The following is a 20,226-nucleotide window of genomic DNA, read 5'->3' as shown; positions in this document are numbered from 1 at the left end:
CAGAAGCCCCTTGAACTCAGAACATCATGTCTAGGCTGTAATGAACCTGCTTTAATGGAAAACTGACCTTGAACATCACCTCTCGTCGTCATTTTCCCCTTCTTTGGATTAAATCCAGTACCAGGCGTATCAAACTGCTGAGGGTTGTCAGGTTGTACCTCCACAGCTTGTGCTGAATCTGTCTTCTTTCTCTTGCTACCCGCTTTTTTATTCTCCCTTTGGTTTACCTTCTTATCAAGTTTGGCAGTATCATTTCTTTCCCGTGACGTTGCAGATCTGGAGTCCTCCATTCCTAGACTGGTGGGACTTTCGTGTTCAAATGACTTGGCACTTCTTTGAGATATAGGTCCCTGATGACCATCATGTCCTGTACTTTCTAGCCTGCTAGGACCAACAGGTGGCCTATTTGAAATAATTGCCTCATGCTTGGCCATCTCATTCTCAATAGCACTGCCACGATCATCTTCCTTTGTCTTACTACTTGACGCAGCATGTGATGCATTAGCTGAGCCACCTTTAACAGGCATGTCCAAGCCACCTATTGGTGCTGAACTGTCAGATGCATCCTTGTCCTTTGATCTTACAAGCCCAGGATCCCCTATCTGAGTTCCACCAGTTAATGGAAGCCGAGATGACTTCAAAACATCAATATCAAGACCGTGCTGGCTGATAACAGTTTCCATGGCCCTGACAATTAGACAAACCAGTTATAATTACGAGTAAACAGTGATAGCTTCCTCATTATTTTGTCATTATTTTTGGTAACATGCAGGTGAACTTGGACAACTACAGAGTACAAACAGTTTGACCAGGCTCCAAGTATTGAGTCCAGATTATAATGTTTTGTACAATTCAGGAGTGTTTCACTGCTTCATCCAAGGTGAATATCAAATGACTCCAGCTTGAAAGTATGGGAAATGCATATCAAGAAATCGCTGCTGAATGATATGACTCTGCAGGTATGACAAAACAATCCCTGCTCTTCCAACAACTTAGGATCACAAACAAAAGGCACATATATATGTGACCCAGACTGTGCAAGTAGCAATTAAGTGGTAAATAATGGGTGTTGTGGAAGGATGATGAAGTCAGAATCAGCATTCAACAACAACCATATGTACAGAGAGTAGTTCCCAAAAAAAAAAAAAACCCAAAAAACAAAAGAAAAGAAAAGAAGCTTAATTTCAAGACTTGAAGAAGAATGGCCTCTGCAAAGCAACAGGTCCACAATCATGCCAAATTAGCTCCATCTAAACATTTTTATTTTTTTATTTTTTTGAAGGATAACAGTGAAAATTTTATTGAAAAAAAAAAAGGAGAGAACAGAGAAAGAGAATGCTGAACTGCTGAGGTAGCCGAGCAGCTATTCTCCTAAAAAAGCAAAATTACAATCTATAGCTTTATCGGAAAAACTGGCCCATTCGACCAAAAGATGAGTCGCCCTAAGAAAAGTAGCCTCCGCTCAATTAGAGATATCATTGAAGCATCTTCCATTCCTTTCTTCCCATACTGCCCACCAAACAGCCAATAAAGACATTCTCGATAATTTTGATTTATGCTTCCCACACCTCACACCATGCCAAGCTTGAAGAAGACCGTTTGCCGATTCCGGAAAGCACCAGGAAACCTTGAAGCGAGATAGAATAGCGGACCAAATCTGACAAGTGAATTGGCAGTGGATAAAAAGACGGTCCACCATTTCTTCTTAAGCCATGCAACATAGGCAAATGTTAGTGATCATCATACCCCTCTTTCTCAGATCATCAATTGTGAGAACTTTGGCCTTGTCAACCAACCAACCAAAGACCACTATCTTTGGGGGAACTCGGTATTTCCAGCCTTGGTACGGCAATGTCCCTTCAATTGGAGTAGAGCTGCTGGCAAATTGGCCATAGAGAGATTTCACTAAAAATACTCCGGTCTTGTCTGAATGCCATACTAGGCTATCAGCCGCGTACTGATTCGGATTGGTGTTGTAGATCCGAGTGAGGAGGGCTACGTATTCTTCAACCTCCCTATCTCAGAGGAGTCTTCTACTCTATATTCCACACAACAACACCCCCTAAGGTTGAGAAGCAGCCATCAACTGTGGTAGACTGATTTTGGGCTATATGGAAAATGCGCGGAAAGGCGACACACAAAGCTACATCCCCCAACCTAGAATCAATCCAAAAACGAGTGCGTTTACCATTGCCCACAACAATACTAGAGCTGATAGGGACATCAGAGGACCTACTCAGATGTACCAGAGACGAAGACGACCACTCACATCAACATAGCTTTCTTTGTGGATGAGTGATGAGTTTCAGATGGGGCCCGCCGGGCCATTTTTAAGACCTCGCATGCATTGGACGTGCATCAGGAAGACCCCACCTTGGGATGATGCATGTGGGCTGCTTAGGAGATCATGAGTCATAGGATTTCTATTTCGTGCCGATCCGACCGTTAGATCTTGTCAATCAGGCCATCGGGCCACCGGATCTTTTAGATCATGGCCCCTTGGACTCTGATCTTGCTTTCTTTATGTTATTTATTATTTTTAGGAGTTATTTGATGGTTGAGATTGATAATATATGTTTTAGTTTTCTTATTTTGGATGATGAAGCACTTTATTTAAGTGAGTAGCATATTTGTAATTATGCTGAACTTTAATTCTAAATTTTTAATTATAAAAGCACAGGGTGGGTGGAGTTTCAACCCTAGTGGAGATTTGAGAAGAAAAAGAAGAAGAGAGAAGCTCTCTTGTGTGAAGGAATTTTCCTCATTATTTTCTACCCTCCTTTCCAATTAAATTGCGGAAGGGTAGAAACTTGTTTGGTGGTGGATTCCCCAAGGTACATCCTTTAGCTTCTTTGAAAGGTAGTCTTCTTCTTACATCCTTCCCCTCTCTTCTTCGAAAGGTAATCTTCTTCTTCCTCTCTTATCTTCCACTTTTCCCTTCCATTACAATCTTCTAAACCCTAGATCTTCAATTTCCTATTTTCCTCAATTTTTAAAAACCCTAATTCCAAAATCCCCAATTCTCATGAACCCTAATTTTCCAAATTTCTGATTTTCCCCTTCCTAACCCTAATCATAAAACGTATAAATTTGTCACTTGAGCGTGAAACATACCTATGCAAAATTGGAAGTTTTATCCTTCCATCGGTCCTAGTTTTAATTGATTTATGTGATTTCTTAATATGCGGGCTTATGATTTAAGTTAAATCAGATTTTATTTCCTATGATTTACTCTTAATTAATTGGTAGGTTAGCATCTTTTGTTAATTGAATTACTTTATGGACTCTTTCATAATCTCCACATTACATGCTAACATTAAATCATGTGTCATGCATCAAGAGCCTTTGAGAACCTCTGTCTTGCTGGATAGGACACCTTTCCAAAGGGTCGAAGCTTTGTAGTTGGAAGAATTCTTGGTTCACCATCCCCCTTCTGAGCGACCATATTTACTCTTGATCAAGTCATTCCAAAGAGTCCCGTCCTCGGTCCCTAGTCTCCATATCCATTTGCCTAAAAGAGCTCGATTCGTTAATTTAAGATCTTTTACTCCAACCCCTCCTTGAAAATGTTGCAAACTTCCTTCCAATTGACCAAGTGGCATTTTTTCTTATCTGACTTTCCATGCCAAAAAATTCGCATCTAAGCTTGTCCAGAATGCCCAAAATCGACACCGAAAATTTAAATAACGACATGAAATAGAGTGGAAGATTGGATAGAGCCGCTTTGATAAGAGTGAGACGTCCACCCAAGGATAGATATTTGCTTTTCCATCTAGCGAGGTAAGAACCAAATCTATTAATAACCTTGTCCCATGGAACCTTCGGAGGCTTACCTAAACACAGCGGGAGACCCACAAATGTGGTAGGAAAACGGCCCACTGAACAGCGAAAAAAATCTGCATAAACATTGAGATCGTCTTCCTCCATATTTACCCCGAACATTTTGTATTTAGCCATGTTAACATGAAGGCCTGAAACAGCTTTGAAACATCTGATAATGGTTCGCAAATTACTTACTTTGTCTTGCTCTGCCTCACTAAACAACAACGTGTCATCTGCAAACTGTATGTGAGAGATCGGTAAAGCCTCCCTTCCACTCTGAACCCACTAATAATCCCCTTCGGCCTGACCTTTGCTAAACATTCTTGAAAGGGCCTCTCCCACAATAAGGAAAGGAAAAGGAGACAATGGATATCTTTGGCACAGGCCCCTAGAGCTAGGAAAAAATCCTTTAGGGGATCCGTTGATTAAAACGGAGAAGGACGTCGTACCCACACATTCTTTTATCTATCTTCTCCATCTATCTCCAAAACCCATTCGATTTAGCATGTATTGGAGAAAGTCCCAGTCTACATGATCATACGCCTTCTGAAGGTCCACTTTTCAAATGAGTCCCTTGGATATAGATTTATGACTGGAGTGAAGACATTCAAATGCTATGAGAGCACTATCGACAATCTGACGACCTGGAATAAAAGCACTTTGGTTGTGAGAGATAATTGTTCCTATCACCCCAATTAATCGATATGCCAGGACCTTTGCTAATATCTTACATGGGCCCCCAAGGAGACTTATCGATCTGAAATCATTCAATGATTCCACCCCGCAATCTTAGGAATCAGCGCAACAAACGAGGCCCCTATATCTTTAGACAGCCTGCCTCTCTCATGAAATTCGAAGATAAATTCTATCACATCTCCTTGAAGCATCTCCCAAAAGCTTTGGAAGAAAGCGATCGAGAATCCATCAGGCTCGGGGGCCTTATCCCCACCCAGATCATCGATAGCCCTTTTCACCTCGAGAGGCGAGAAAGGGCATTCGAGAGCAGAAGCCTCCTCTTCGGAAATGCGATCAAATTGGAGGTCATCAAGTTTTAGGCCTTTTCCAATCTTCTCCCCGCAAGAGGTTGCTGAAATAACGTACAGCCTCCTCAAAAATAGAATCATTGTCTTCAAGGCAAACACCATTGACCACTATACTTTTTATCTTATTCACTCTTGCGCGTGCACTAGACATACAATGAAAAATTTTGGTATTCTTGTCTCCTTCTCTGATCCACTTGCAGCGGGATTTCTGTCTCCATGAAATTTCCTCTTCCTTCAACCGCGCCGAATAGGATTGAATCAGCTGAATCCTTCTATGAAAAGACTAAGAAGGGTTCAGACCCTCTTGCATTGAATGGTCAATCGATTGCAATTCTGCAAGCATGGCAATAGTTTTTTATTCTCTTTTATGAAGCTCGTCCACTTTCCACTTCTTTATCTTACCTTTCAACAGTCTCAGCTTGCTGCATAATTTAAAACCAGCATACCCTGCCACAGTTAAGCCCGCCCACCACTCTTCGATCAACCGATGGAAACCTTCTATCTAAAGCCAAGAAATATCGAATCTGAACAGTTTGGGTCCCTAGTTTTGGTCGTCTACTGCAAGAAGGATGGGGGTATTATCAGACGTGGGTTTGGGAAGAGAGGATTGCGATACTAGGGGGAATAAATTCAGCCAATCAAAAGAAACCAAGAATCTGTTCAACCTGGACAGAATTGGAGAAGCTCTCCCATTCGACCAGGTGAATTTCGCTCCAAGCAAAGGAAGATCGACAAGTTCTTGATCTTCAATCCACTGAGAGAAACGACGCATACCGGCGGTAACTCTGCCTCCATGAGATCTGTCCGCTGCATGACGCGTAATGTTAAAATCTCCACCGATGCACCAAGGACCATCAAATTTCTTCCTGGATTCGCTAAGTTCCTCCCAAAATGCGGACCTTTTGTCTTCCTGGTTTGGGCCATAAACTGATGTAATTAGGCAATAGAAATCAAAGGAAGCTTCTTTCAGAATAACCGATAACGAGAAATCACCACTCCAATAGTCGACTAGAACCCAGGAAGAAGATTGCCACGCCACCAATATACCTCCTGAGGATCCGACTGCATCCAGCGCTACCCATTTCAAATTTGGTTTTTTCCAGAGAGTTCCCAAAAGCTTGTCACTGAATTTCTGCACCTTAATTTCTTGAAGACAGATCACCTCAGCTTTGCTTCTTCCGCAAATCTCCTTTACGAGGCTTCTCTTCTGCTTAGACCCCACCCCTCTGATGTTCCATGATAGCACTTCCATTTGGGAACCAAACTTCCCCAAAGAGCTAAGACCTGGAGTGCAGAGTTAGATTGGTTGATGAACGTGGGACTGAGAGCAAGACCCTGGAGCTCTCAGTTGCTATGAGACCTGGAGGGAGATTTCATAGGAGTTCTTGTTTGAACTAAAGGTCGACCACGTTCCTCAATATAGTGAAACAGGGCTATGAAGTCTTCCGGGTGATCTCCAAAGGATACTCCGATGGATCTGCCTACGTGACCTATCGCATCCCTGATCAATTTCTTCTTTTAAATGGTGCAGATCAATTGAGCCCTCTGATCTTCAAAATCTCTCAAAAGCAAGTGGTCAGTATTCATATCTGCAGAGGGATTTTCCTCCCTGATCTGCAGAGGTTCTGCCTTGAGGACTTCTTCTCCGATGTCTTCCCAAAACATCTCTGTTAGCGCTTGATCTAATAAATGGTCTGTAGCTGCCGATGACCGAGGTGACAATACGGCCGGAGAAGCCGCATATTCGGAGTTCCAGGACGAAGAGTATTGTTCCGGGACGCAATTGACCTCCCCCCGCAGAAGAATAGGAAGTTCTTCACTCGAAAAGATGTGTTGTAACTTGTACCAAAGAATTTGGGGTATGCGTCCCCTTAGCACATGAGAGGTGATCACACGAATGAGGAGATACGAAGCAGATCGACGATCGATTAACAGCACGTGTGTCGATACTCGATAGCCCTATGATAAGTCCGCATATTAGAAGCATTCGGTACAGCTACGATCGGGATTCATCGATGGTCATATGGAGGTTCCGCACCAATCGGATGGTCCGGATGGAAAACAGTTAGGCTCGGTAAGTCCATCGCAGTCGCTTCCGATGTGATGGCGACCTCCGAGCCAGAATGAGGTACCTGAACCACCCGATCGGGACCTTGGGAAAGTCTGAGGCTGCCATGTGTGGCATGGTTCCCCATGAGAAGACACGCGTCCTGCTGCAAGGCGGAGGAATTATGAGACTGTACTGGAGTCTCGAACCGAGGGATAGTTCCTTCTATGGGATTGTGACACGTGTCTACACCAGCCAATCCCAGAAAACGTAATGCGCACGCCAATCCTGGCCTGACGAAGCGGCTACCAGCTCCATCCTGGTGAGGACACGTATCGGTAGCATGGTTCGGTGCTCCTCGAGAAACCGAAATTGGTGCACCTTCGGCTTCAACCATGGCCCCTGAACTTAGGCCTTTTCCAACGTCGTCTGTCACCGACAATGGCTCTTTATGCCGCCAAATATCACCCCAACAAGGGTTGAGATCTTCTTTTGCTTCCCTTTGAACTGGCAGATAGAGTTTCCTGTCATCGGCCAAAACATGGATATGGGTTGGGAAGGAATCTCCCTTCTTCCTCCTGGCCCTAGCCCTAATAACCCCCATCTCTTCCCCCATCATCATTTTAGGATCGATTTCGATTAGGTGACCTACTCATGATGCTGCTGTTTTGAAAAAATCTTCATTCCAGAGCTTCAGATCAACCAACCAAATCAAGATCCAAATGTCTTCCATTCCAAATAGCGAGAATTCGTCCCACTTCTGAATCATGGCTATCGGTCCACTTTGTGAATAGCTCCCGCTACAATCAACAGATCTGAATTGACTTTTGGGCTTACTTCAATCCACAGTTCTTTGAAGCTGATGGGTTTAATGTCATAGAACTCTGGCGGAAATCTATAGCATTCATCCAACCATCTTCTAACTAGGGCGATAGTCGCACCTATTTTAGTGGTCGTCACTACCGATTCCTTTAGGGCTTTGCTGGAATGGACTAAGGTTTCTTAGCTGATGACAACCCATGAGTCGTCCCTAGCTTGACTCCCCTCTCTTCGTGAGCTTTCCTCAATGACTTTTCCACTCCAGATCATCTGATCGAGGGATTGGTTCTTTCAGTTTGAGAAGTATCTCCTTAAAGGAGGCGCTACCAGAGGAGATTGAGGACATCTTCTTCCCACGTCCATTAAACCTGGGCTTGGTATGATTCTGCCACCCAAATTTCCTCTTATCTTGGGCCACTCTATCTACCTTCTGTTTTTTGAACTCAGGTCCATATTTAGCTCTTTGAACCAGCAGCTTTTGCCCACCAAAACCTTCACCATGCAACATCTACACCACTCTGCTCAACTCATCTTCAGTGCTCATTCTTACTAAGGCAAAACCTCTGTAAGACCCATCTACTCTGTTTCTGGGTAATACAACGTCCATCACTGCTCCTGTCCTTCCAAAGATTCTCGAGAAGTTGATTGGCAACCAACCTTCCTGGAAACCCTTGACAAACAGAGTAGGATATTGCGATACTATTGTTTGTTTACGATGACCGAAGTGCCTATCCCTTTGGTTTCCCGAAATAACTTTCCAAGCATTGTTGTCGTCTCTTCCTTCTATATTGTTGTCATGTTGTGTTTGCACGTCTCCGTGATGACTATCTCCCGAGTTTCTTTCCGTCACCACCATCAAAATCGTCGAGTATCACCGCTCCGCTCTCAATGGGCTCATCTTGTACTAACCAAAATTCAAACAACGATTTCGGAGATGATACTCGACGGTTCCGGTCCGCTCCTCTATTTTGTAGCCAAGCGCGGCCTAATTTTCAATAGGCCAGTTAGTCGAGCCTAAGCACAGCTTGATGAGCCTCAGCTCCATCTAAACATTTCACTTCAGAAAGTGAGATGTTAGGGCCTTTGCTATTCTAAGTTTAATAATATGTAAAATATGGATTAATGTTAGCCAGTGTTTTAAATATTGGCTGATATATCCCATGATATTTCTTGTATCCCACCTGTGCAATACGAAACGTACAAGTAGTGGGATATATCCCACATGTTCGATCCGGTGAGCATTTTTTATTTTCGATCTTTTTTTATATAAATCATGTTAAATCAGTGTCGAATTGTTACAAAACCATGTTTTGTATGAAAAATCATAGATTGGCAGCTTCGATTTTGAGATCTGGAGGAGAAGGACCGAGTTGCGGAAAATTGAAAAAAAAAAAATCCCAATTTCTTGCAAATCGGTTGCAATCTGTGTCCAAACATAAAATCAAACATGTATGTAACCTGATTTAGTGATTCTTCTTTTGCTTTTGAATATATTGCTTGTGTTTCCACACATCTTCTTACATTTATAAATTATATGAATAAACTTTGAATATGCTCGCATCAATTCAGTTAGACAACGCATAGATTAGGACCCCATACAAAGAAAACCTATTATGTGCACTTGTTTTTTGTAATGTTTTGATTTGTGTGTATTTGTCTTTTTTAACAATCACTGAAATTTCATTGAAAAATTCGACTGATTTCCAATACTTCCCATGTTTCCAACAACAACAATACATTACGCGATACAACCGATATACCCCATGCGATAACCGATATGTATCCATATCCCAAGGATGTGATATGTAATGTGATACCGATATTTCGAACACTGATGCTAGCTACACTATATATAAAAGATTAGATATAAAATTCAATATCTTTCAAGCCTCCAATTAGGATGCTGTTTCTATTGTAGCAGCAATCCAAAGGACTCATTTTGTAGTTTGTACAGCACGCAAATATCTCAAATGTTCCTTATTTTGCAGGTAGAAGACTACTGCACAAAGGGAACTTATGCTAATACTCAAATGCAGTACATGTATCATGTATGGCAGTCCAGGTGACTGATATTTTGTCATGTCTGCATTTAAAGTTCACAGACTAAAAAGTTGCAGACACAGAAACTGTTGCGGTCTAGACTCTGAATGTACTACAGTGAATTGTGCATATACAAACAGTTCCCTATTATATTCAGATCACTGATTGGAACAAGATCACCTTTCAAAAAAAAAAAAATTTTTTTTTTTTTTAGATCACTGGAGAAGACCAAAAAAGTGCGAGTTATTTTTTGAAGGCAATGAACATAGATAACCCAACTAAAAGCAGATAAAGAATTATAAACTCATCATGTAAACTGCATTGCTCGTGCATTGAATGATTATGCATCATTGAAATGTAGGGAAATTTCAAACAAAGATGCAAATGCCGCACCTGGATATTACTTGATATGGCAAGGATTGCTCTTTCCCACTTAATTTCATGTGTTGCAGTATCTGGTGTGCTCAAAAATGATGAAAATGTGGGCATCAGATTCAATCTCAGATCAAATTCTATAACTATGAAAAAGCAAGTTATACACACCACATAAAGTTTTGTCGCTAGTTTGGCAGGCTCATCCTTCGAATCTTGGATAAGCTTGTGCAAAAACTTAGCTGCCTCCATTTCAACATGCTGAGAAGAAGCCATTTTGTGAAGCCTGCATGCAACAAAAGATCACACTTTTATACAAAATATGAGCCCACTATGACTCAAGCAGTTAATGGTGAAAGCTATACCAAAAAATTCAAGTGTGTATTCATCAAAAGAAATCACTAAATAACCTCAAGATAATCACTTAAGGGTAGGGTTCAAACTACCCTCAGTAAAAAGGACACGAATACAAAGAAACAATTCATACTATAAACTAATTTCAAAATGACAAAGTGCAATTTTTTTCCTTCAATCCTTCCCCTAAATCAAAGGGCGGCTACTTATGAATCAAAAGCTTGTTGGACTTGGAGAGACATAGATGCACGCTGCAAATTAGCCTTTTGTTCTTTTTTCTTGTTGTTTTTTTTTTCTTCTTTTTAAAAAAAAAAAAAAAAATTGAGAGATACCTTTTTTGTTCTTATTGACCTAGCTACTTTAAAAAATTGAAAGCTTGGAAGTTATCAATATGCCACCTAACGTGAACCATGTTTATGATGGTGTCTAATGGCATTCTGAAATTCTTCCAGGTGATAATTTGAATGATATTTGCCCGAACAAAGAGTTATACTTCATACGGTATGGAAAAGGAGATGCAGCGCATTCCTCTTAAAGAAGCAATAAGAATGCTATGTCCCCACTCTGCAGAGAATTACGTAAATGAGGGGGAGGAACCCAATAACAGTGGCTTTAAATCCAATAATCATGAAGCTACAGTAAGTTTAAAACAAAATATATAGTTGACTAATATCTGAGAATGAATCTCACCCCTTGGATCCAATGAGCACCACAACTGGATGTAAGTCTCAAAGAATTGCCAACAAGCAATTGGAACTTCTAATGGAAAGGCAATAATGATCTCGAGAATCTCAATGGCTTAGCAAATCTACTTCCATCAGGTATATTCATGTTATTTTCTGCGAGTTCTCTTTTGTCATTTGTACTTAACAGGAAGATTAATCATGTATTTTGCTTCTTTCTAAATTCTCAAAATTTTGCTCTGTCAATCTCAATCCATATTCATATAATGAAGTAAATTTTTCACAAGAGATCAACATTAAACATATAACGAATATTGGCCTGGGAAGCTATGATCCCGGATACTCTGTGGGTATATGTGGGAGTTCCCATTTCCCATGCCAGACAGCATACATCATGATCCCAGATACGCTGTGGGGTCCACATATTTAAGTCAACACTTTTCTATCGATTTTCGAGGTGGAATTACTCTCACATTTTCAATCCAAGTGAAAAAGTAATAATTACTTATTTACCAAGATTTACATGTATCATGGAAAATCAAACAGACCCTAGATGTGCTCAAGTACACTGTGGAAACCTTGCCAACCATAATTTTGCGGCATGTTCCTTAAAATGGGGGATGGGAGGTGAAGGAGTCTTCTCTCTACCAGGCCTCTCATATTTGGAGGTCAATTTCAGCAATGAGAAGGAAAATCAAGGAAGGTGTACCCTATTCTTTAGGAGACGGTGCTAAAATCAGATTTTGTAAAGACCCTTAAGTGTGGAGTCCGCCCTCTAGAACTGGATTTTCCAACAACTTGAAAGTGGCAGATTGTTTACAGCAGTTCCTCGGTTTGTTGGATGCCTCTACGTAGAAGGAATTTATTGGAGAACAAAATGAAAGAGCTCAACTCCCTATTAGCCCGCCTTTGCTTTGTTTCACCATCCATTGAGGCAAACTCTTTGGTTTGATCCAACCATAGCTCAGGTCAATTTTCAGTTAGCTCCTTCTATAAGATGCTTAGCCCAGAAACGAGATCAGCTCATGGGAACTATGCCTATCAATTACGGTTTTATGGCGCACCTCCCAAGGTTGTTACTTTCACCTAGCTTGTGGGTAGAAAGAAGGTGTTGACAATTGACAACCTTCAAAAGTGGGGTATTGTTATCCTGAATATGTGTTGCTTGTGCAAAGAATCTCATTTTAAGTGTTTCTTCTATGTTAGTTCAACACCTATTTTTAAATAGTGGTGATTCATCCCCATCACACGTGGAACTACATTTGATCAATTCAAACCATACAAATTATGGTCCAGATCATGGATAGCGCACTCAGATCAATCTGGACCATCCAAATTGTGGTCCATATCATGAATTTGTGATGTTTGAATTAAAAAAATAATAATAAATAAATAAAATAAAATAAATAAAAATAAAAGAAGAAGAAGAAGAAGTCACACTTAGAGATGTCTTAAGGCAAAGAAACATAGAGATTTTGCATGACAATATGTTGTTGAGGATCCAAATTCGCGGTCAAGAACACATAGGAATTATACATTTTGTAAATTTTATCATATTTTTTCTATCATTTTAATTCAAAATATTAAGTATCATACAGCTTACGCTACACGCCATGTAGCTTACACGACACACTATAGAGGGCCAAACGTTACACTATACACTACACGCTATATAAAAACTACATATATGTCATTCTAATCCTCAGTTAGGCAACCATCCATCTTGAATGTAAACCGTTGGTTTCATTCCTCTAAGATGTTTATTTCTTTTATTTCTTTATGCATGTGTGTCCCACTTGATCAACAAATAGATTAAAAACATTAAAGTCGGAAATAAGGATTTCATCAATTTTTTGGGTCAGGCGAGGCCAAATTTTTTTCGGGCCCGGGCTTGGACCTACTAAGCTTGTAATGCAAATCCCAAAAGGGGAAGCAAATAGATCAAAGAAAAGAAGAAAGAGAATGTGGGAAAGGACCCAACAATCCTCAAGCCAAATGCAAAAAAAAAAAAAAAAAAAAAAAGACCGCAAATGCAATCCTCTAGTCGAATGCTAAAGACCGCGAATGCAAGACTGTGAGCAAGTTCAATAGTCCGCTAGTCTTGGACTAAAGATCCCTCCCCCAAAAAAAATGAGAATTACTCTATAAAATAAATAAATAAATAAATAAAAGAATCATTTAACCTATCTTATTCCATAGGCATGAGCCTTATTTATAATCAATCCTTACAATCTACAATAAAAACTATGGAATCTAAAAATAGAATTACTAACTAGAAAAAATCTGAAAGAAAACTACCTAAATAAGAAAGTACTAAAATAAAAAGAATCCAAGATTACTTCTTGTCTAATAAAAGATATCAAAGGAAATTACTTAATGTAGAGATTTAAAAGAAATGGAAAGTAAAGATATTTCCTAATGTAGATATTTGAAAGAAAAAGGAAAGTAGGCAGGAGCTAAAAAGAGAAAGTGGGCAATTTCTTGTGTACACGTGCAGAGCGTACACACATGAGACATGGTCCTTTTCTTCAAATCTTGATCAATCGACTTGTGTGGCCTTTTGGTGGCATCAACTTGGCTCGGGCTCAAGCCTTGGGTCTTAAGTGTCGGATGCTTGGCTTGGCCCAAACCCAACCCATTTCCACCCACTCCTAAGCCGAGCACTACAATAGCATGCTATGGTAATGCTATCATAATTTAGCATGGTATTCTAGGCAATCAGGTGGTATTACGAATCTTCTTTAGTTGGTGAGAAGTCCAGATTATACTACAATTAAGATTTTAAAAAATATAAAAAAAATAAAAAGATTAAGATAGATGTTTGAAACAAAAAAGGAATCTCTTTACTATTTAGTTCTATGGCTTAGAGACACATGCACTAACAAGATCTAGTGATATTCTGAATAATGATTTTTCTTGTTTTCTTGCAATGTGAATTATTCTCCAGTGGAGCTATGCTATAGAATCCTGCTGGTGTGACTCCATCAGGCCCCAAGTGGAACAATTCCACATGGTTATCCCTTTCTTTTCTATGTTCTTGGTGCTTCAGATCTGGTACTTAAAATTCTGGTTCACGCAATCAGTTTGATTCCTATTCTAGGTGAACCAGAGGAGCTAGCTCCATTCCATTCATAATGGCAGAACTAGGCCCCAAATTCTAGCTAAGAATGCTTTGGGTCATACTCGTACTCAAAATGCACAGGACTATAACTGCAGATAGGCCATCAACATGAATTAAATTGGCGTCACCCTGCTTTAGTCATTTCTCTGTGTTGGTTTGATTGATTGCAATTCAGTACAGTTGCACATCCAAATGCACCATAACATAGACAAGTAGCCCCGCAATTCAAAAACAACGTTAATGAACTAAAACCTAATATTCGAATAAATAGCATAACCACATAATCAACACAGATGGGAGCAGAAACAATTTGAATTATATACAACCCACTGCACCAAACTTCATTCCAATTAGAAGCTAACTTTTCCGCAATCATTCTGAATTGACAATCGGTAATATGAATCCAATATTGTTTCTACCATCCTAAAACTACCAAATCGAAATGCGACAGGATCAAGAACTGACAAATGCAATCTCTACCGAAAACAAAGCAAGACATTTAAAAATTAAAAATTTTAAAAAAAAATTACCTTTTCTTTAAACGAGTGTTTGGAGCTTTCGAATTCGATCACGGTGGGAACGGAGGCGTTATAGGGTCACAGAGAAAAACCCTACTATCCATGGCGAGGAAGTGCGGAACCGTTCTTCTCCTCCTCCTTTTTTCCTTTTTGCAGAGATAAGATGGTGTCAGAGGGCAAAATGAAGAGAATTCTGAGGTTTTTTCTGTGATTGGAGGGGAAATTCGTGGAATTCTGCTATGATTTTTTTGAGATTTGAGAGAAAACGAGAGAGAAATAGAGGGGATTGGAGTATTTAAGAGAGAAACCCTAATTCCGCCATTAAAAGGCGGGGACCGACCTGGGCCTTGACTCTTTACTGGCGTTTGGCCTTGAGGAGATGAGAAAGGAAATACGAATTTACGAAAAAACCAAAAGCATTTGTGCGTTGGAGGAGGAAAGGAGCGTGTGGGCGTTGGAAATTAGAGGAATTTACGGTAAACCCCCTGTTTCTTTTTCTCCTTTTTTTTAACTCGTGCATTTGACCGTGGGAGTGCGTTAGGTTGGGCAGCTGGTGGTGGAGGCGGCATAAGAATGCTAGTTGCAGACGCGCCATCTTCAAGCGCCAAACACAAACGCGGCACACGTGCCTAGGTGGAGGGTTTGTGTGGCTTGCCGTGGCGTAGGCCCAGCACAACGAGCCCAAGCCGAAAAAAATTGGCAGGGCCTGAGCAGGACTCGACCCGACCAGATCCAATCTGGCCCACTGGAAAATTGATCAAATCACTATTTCTCAATTGAATGATCCTAATCTATCCAAAGTGGCCCACATGCAACAAGAAAAAGGCACCTAAAAAACAAAATCAACGGTGGATATTTAAGGTTGATGGATTGCCTGATCCAGGATTAGAACAGTATATTCGTAGGATATAAGACATGTATGTGTGAACTTTTAGCCAGCCAAGCCCGGCTAAAATGACGTGGCCCACTGTCCGGCTCAAAAATTGATCATGGCCTAAGCTAGGTCCACGGGCAAGTTAATACCTCAAAAGCCGGTCCAAAGCTGGATCAGGCTCGTCGGACCCAACGAGTTGCCACCCTTATCCATCAGGCTTTGGGACATGGCCTTCTTATGGTCAGGCTTCGGTTGGCATATCAAGCCTTTGGGTTGGGCTCTAGCCCTCTCAAAAAAGCCTTGTGCTCTCATTGTAGTCATTTCGCTGCATGTGGGGCCCATCATATGATAAAGGTGTTTTACATGTCCAAAAAGGTCATTCTACCATAAATATTAGACACCCAAAAATACTAGGCTAATCGAATCATCAAGTGGCTACATGATTTAAAAAACAATTAACAATGGTTCAAAGACCTACAAAGTAATGTGGTGGGCCACCTTATGGTTAGATCAGGGGGATTTTTACGGGGTCCCACGATGCTCGATGGATTGCATGATATACTCATGCCATGGTAAGCCACACCTCTAAAATCATTTGCTATGAGATAGTGATAAAATGGTCAATTGCTCAAAGATGACTAAGCCAGTAAACACATTAACTAATCCATAGCATGGCTACCAATCTCAATTCTTGAAAATCTATTGACCTAGTAAGGGATATTTTTAAATATTTATATTTTTTTTTCCTCTCAATATTAGTGGGGAAATCTCACTAAAAGTAAAATATAAATGAGTCAGGATTCTCTACCTGCCACAGGCAAAAATTTAATGTTTGTTATAAGGTCATTGGGCCACATTATCACGTACTGTATTTAATGCAGCAGTGATGACAGCGTTAATGATAATGTAGACCAATCATAATGCAGAAAATAGAAAATTTCTGCTTATATCAAGTAGAAGATCCAAATTCAAATTAAGTATATGAAAATTATAGAAAATATAGAGATAAGTTATTTATTTTAACTCTCAAATAATAATTTAATGAAGAAATCACAATGAACTACAATTTTGGAAATCTCTTAAATATTATGGTTTGATCAAAATTTCATACTGCAATATTTACAAAATTACAGTAGATATTTGTCACATATGAGATTTTTATGACATCCATCCCAGTCATCTGTACGCTGCCTCATTCTCACTCTTGTACTCAACAATCGACAATGATCCTTAGGTAGACCACACCATGTTAGAGAATGTTAACCAGATAGGAAAGCCCCAAGCACGGCTTAACTTGTTGCACATGTTTGTGAGATAAATGAGCCTTTCATCTGCACTTCTTGTTTTTTTCCAAAAATCATACCGGTTAAGCAATCCCAACCCCTACTTTTCACTTTGTCATGCTGAATGTTTGACCATTGAACATTTTTGCTTCTGATGTCAATTTGAAAGCCACCAATCAGATTGCTGGGATCATCATCCTGTCATGTATGAAACATAAGCCATCCATACCAAAGAAAACTAGATGGACGGTCCACACTCATTAGTAGCCCATACCAAAGAAAACTTGATAGACGGTCCCAAATGATTAGTAGACCGTCACTATCTACTTCGGAGAGATTACCATATTCCGCTTCCACCGTCTGAAATGCTAAGCTGGTGGCTAGTCCAACCATCGGCCAATGAGCATTAGATGTGAACTGTTTCTCAACTTTTCCCTCCACACCCGTCCTTTTCGGTGCACCCATCTGTTAGGATTACCACAAAAGAAACCATGGTTCAAGATCTTGAAAGCTTATCTCAGCTCAATATCTTAATTGAGATGACGCAAGGATTCCATAGGGTCCTGATTTGTCTGTGTTTAAAAAAATTTCCTGCAAAATTCCTTAAAAGAGTTACAAACTTTACTAAACAATACCTCTATAAACTGAAATTACCAAGCCATGCTTTTTGAGAAGAAAAATTACTTAAACAGGGTCGTTTTAGATTCTTCTTCAAAAAGTGGTGCAAAGAGAATTGTGGGGCCCATGACCCTCTGGTAGATGCACCATATAATAATTACCATGAGTACAAAAAATATGACGAATCTAAAGATAAGATGGGCCAACCATAAAAACTAACACCACTCAGAACCATCCAAATTCATTTATAGCTCATGTAGTGATTTCATCAGCCAGATTTTTTGTTGGTATGAACACTTAGGCTTGTGTATATGTTAGACAAATTGGACTACAGGTACCGCTGGGCCCCACAAATTTTGACTTTATTGTCTTCTAAAGTAGACATGCTAAACGGGGGCATGTTAGTACTTTCTTCTCATGAAAGCAATTTGTCCTGGAATTTCGTTTGGTCTAGGCTTCTTTGGTAAAATATAAAATTTTGAAGATTTTTGTGATAAAGTTTTTAAAATTTAAAGAGATGCTTACATCAATGGGTTGAATGATAAGTTAAAGTTAAATTAGTGGATAAGTTCTAACCTCTCATGTGTGTGTAAAATCCTATTGTTATAGTTAAGTGACTCGTATCTCACACTATTACTATGTAATTTTGAGCCACAACAAAACTCAGATCAACCCTTGGTATTAGAAATTTGGATCTAGTACTACTGTTAATATATGTACATTATGAAAGTACGTTCAACGAAGATAGAACAATCGAATAAACAATAACTAATAAAGCAATTACACAAGCACATAAGACATGTAACGTTAAAAAACCGATGTGGGAAAAAAACCACGGCACAAAGCAACAGAAATCAACTATAATCAAAAGCCTTGAGTTTACACTACTCACCTTCTTCGATTACAAATGAAATTTGATCTCTCATTGTGATGTGCACTTAGGAAAACCCTAACCCTCTGAGAAAGTCTCTTTCCAAGCCTTTACAAGTGTCTATAACCCTTTTCCCCTAAGGAGAAAACACTCGTCTTTCATTAAACTTTAATTGAAAACAAACTTAAATAGTCTAATTTGTGCTAATCTGCATAACCCATCGGTCAGACCGAATGAAACTTTGGTCGAATGGAAACAAATCGACTCACATATACCAGTCAAAATGAAAACTTGCAAATCTTCACAACATATAAACTAAGATTCACCCACTAATTCGATTGGACCGCGATGGGATACCAGTCGAACCAACAGTGGCCTTCTCCATACTCATAGATTGGCAGAATTTAAGGCATCCCACACAACACCTAACCCTCCAATAACTTAGCCTAACTATATCACTTTGTGCAGGAATCAACTCATTCTTTTCATTAGAAGGACTGCACCATACCAAACAATGAATACCCATTGATATATGATGAAGGAATATTGGTGTAGGGCACCAAATAAGGTGGATAAGGCTGATTTTTGCATTAGGTGGTCTTGTGGGGCCAATCTTTTTAGACATGTTAGATGTCGCACAACTCCACAAACATCATAGAATGAAGAAAAAAACTGTGGGGTGTGTACTAACATGCTAACCCAAAAAAAAAAAAACATACTCCACAAACATCGTATAATGAAAAGCGTTGGCTGGATGATTGTAAAGTCGCAGTCCAACTGATTGGATGCTAGCATTTCTCATTACATTGTTGTTTCCTTTAGGGGTGTTTGGATTATAAGCTGCTTAACATAAAATACTTATGCCTCAAGTAACTTATCTTAGTTTATACTTATTAAGCAAATAAGTATATTTGATAAATAACATACTTATCAATGTCTCTCCTCTGTCTCTCTTAATGCCTCTCTTTAGCAACTTATGAAAAATAGAAAACCTAAAAAACTTAGCTGAAGTGATCATGTACTTGTAAGTAAAAAAAATTACTTTAACTAATCATAAATCTAACTTATCTAAATGAGTCACTTATCTACTGTTGTAAGTAGAAAAAGTAACTTATTTGGTAGTATCTACAGCAGTAGATAAGTGAGTTATTTCAGATAAGTAAGTTTGGTTTATGATTACTTAATGGTAACTTTTTTTACTTAAAAGTACGTAATCACTTTAATTAATTTTTTAAACTTTTATATTTTTCATAAGTTACTAAAGAGAGGCATCAATAGAGATGAATGAGAGGAGAAGTTGATAATTATGTGTTTGCCAAACATATTTATATTCTTAATAAGTAGAAACTAAAATAAGCTACTTATGGAATGAGTACTAATGTAGAGCGGGTCATGGACACTTTCATGTCCAAGATGAACCAGAGAAGACCTAATTGGAGGCGAAAGTCATCAAGACCGTCAGAACCTTAAAATAGACATATCTCGCAAACTGGAATGAGTTACTTGATGTACCATATATGATTTTGAGGTAGGACAAGCTACTTTATCCATGCCAAAATTGCGAGATTCCATCATGTCAACGGTTGAATTCCATGTTGCCATGTTTATTTCAGTTTTTACTATTTTTAGTATGTTTTAGTTTGATTATAACTCTTCATCCATTGGGCTTCAGGAGTTGTGTCCAACATGAAAAGTGTTTAGAAAAATTATAAGAATAATGTGGTTAAGCCACATAGGAAACTTACTATAAATAGAAAATTT

The 20,226-nt window shown here is 39.4% G+C and overlaps 1 protein-coding gene across 6 annotated transcripts in view; it reads right to left on the bottom strand.

Annotated features, from left to right (window-relative positions):
- LOC131251550 (chromatin structure-remodeling complex protein SYD-like) overlaps positions 1-15,245 on the bottom strand; it is a 78,606-nt gene extending 63,361 nt beyond the window's left edge. For 2 of the 6 annotated variants that reach the window (XM_058252310.1, XM_058252307.1), the window contains exons 1-4: positions 14,832-15,243; positions 10,315-10,429; positions 10,165-10,226; positions 68-687 (exon numbers count right to left, since the gene is read on the bottom strand). In XM_058252310.1, the coding sequence (XP_058108293.1) occupies positions 68-687; positions 10,165-10,226; positions 10,315-10,419 (787 nt within the window). In that variant the 5' untranslated portion in view covers positions 10,420-10,429; positions 14,832-15,243. Of the gene's footprint in view, positions 1-46; positions 688-10,164; positions 10,227-10,314; positions 10,432-14,831 lie in introns of all 6 variants that reach the window. The other 4 variants (XM_058252311.1, XM_058252306.1, XM_058252308.1 and 1 more) reach the window with 4 other exon arrangements.
- Between the last annotated feature and the right edge of the window lie 4,981 nt (positions 15,246-20,226).

The sequence above is a fragment of the Magnolia sinica genome, chromosome 7 (genome assembly GCF_029962835.1).
Source record: "Magnolia sinica isolate HGM2019 chromosome 7, MsV1, whole genome shotgun sequence".
In the NCBI taxonomy this organism is placed as follows: Eukaryota; Viridiplantae; Streptophyta; class Magnoliopsida; order Magnoliales; family Magnoliaceae; genus Magnolia; species Magnolia sinica.
This window is presented reverse-complemented; position numbering and strand designations above follow the sequence as displayed.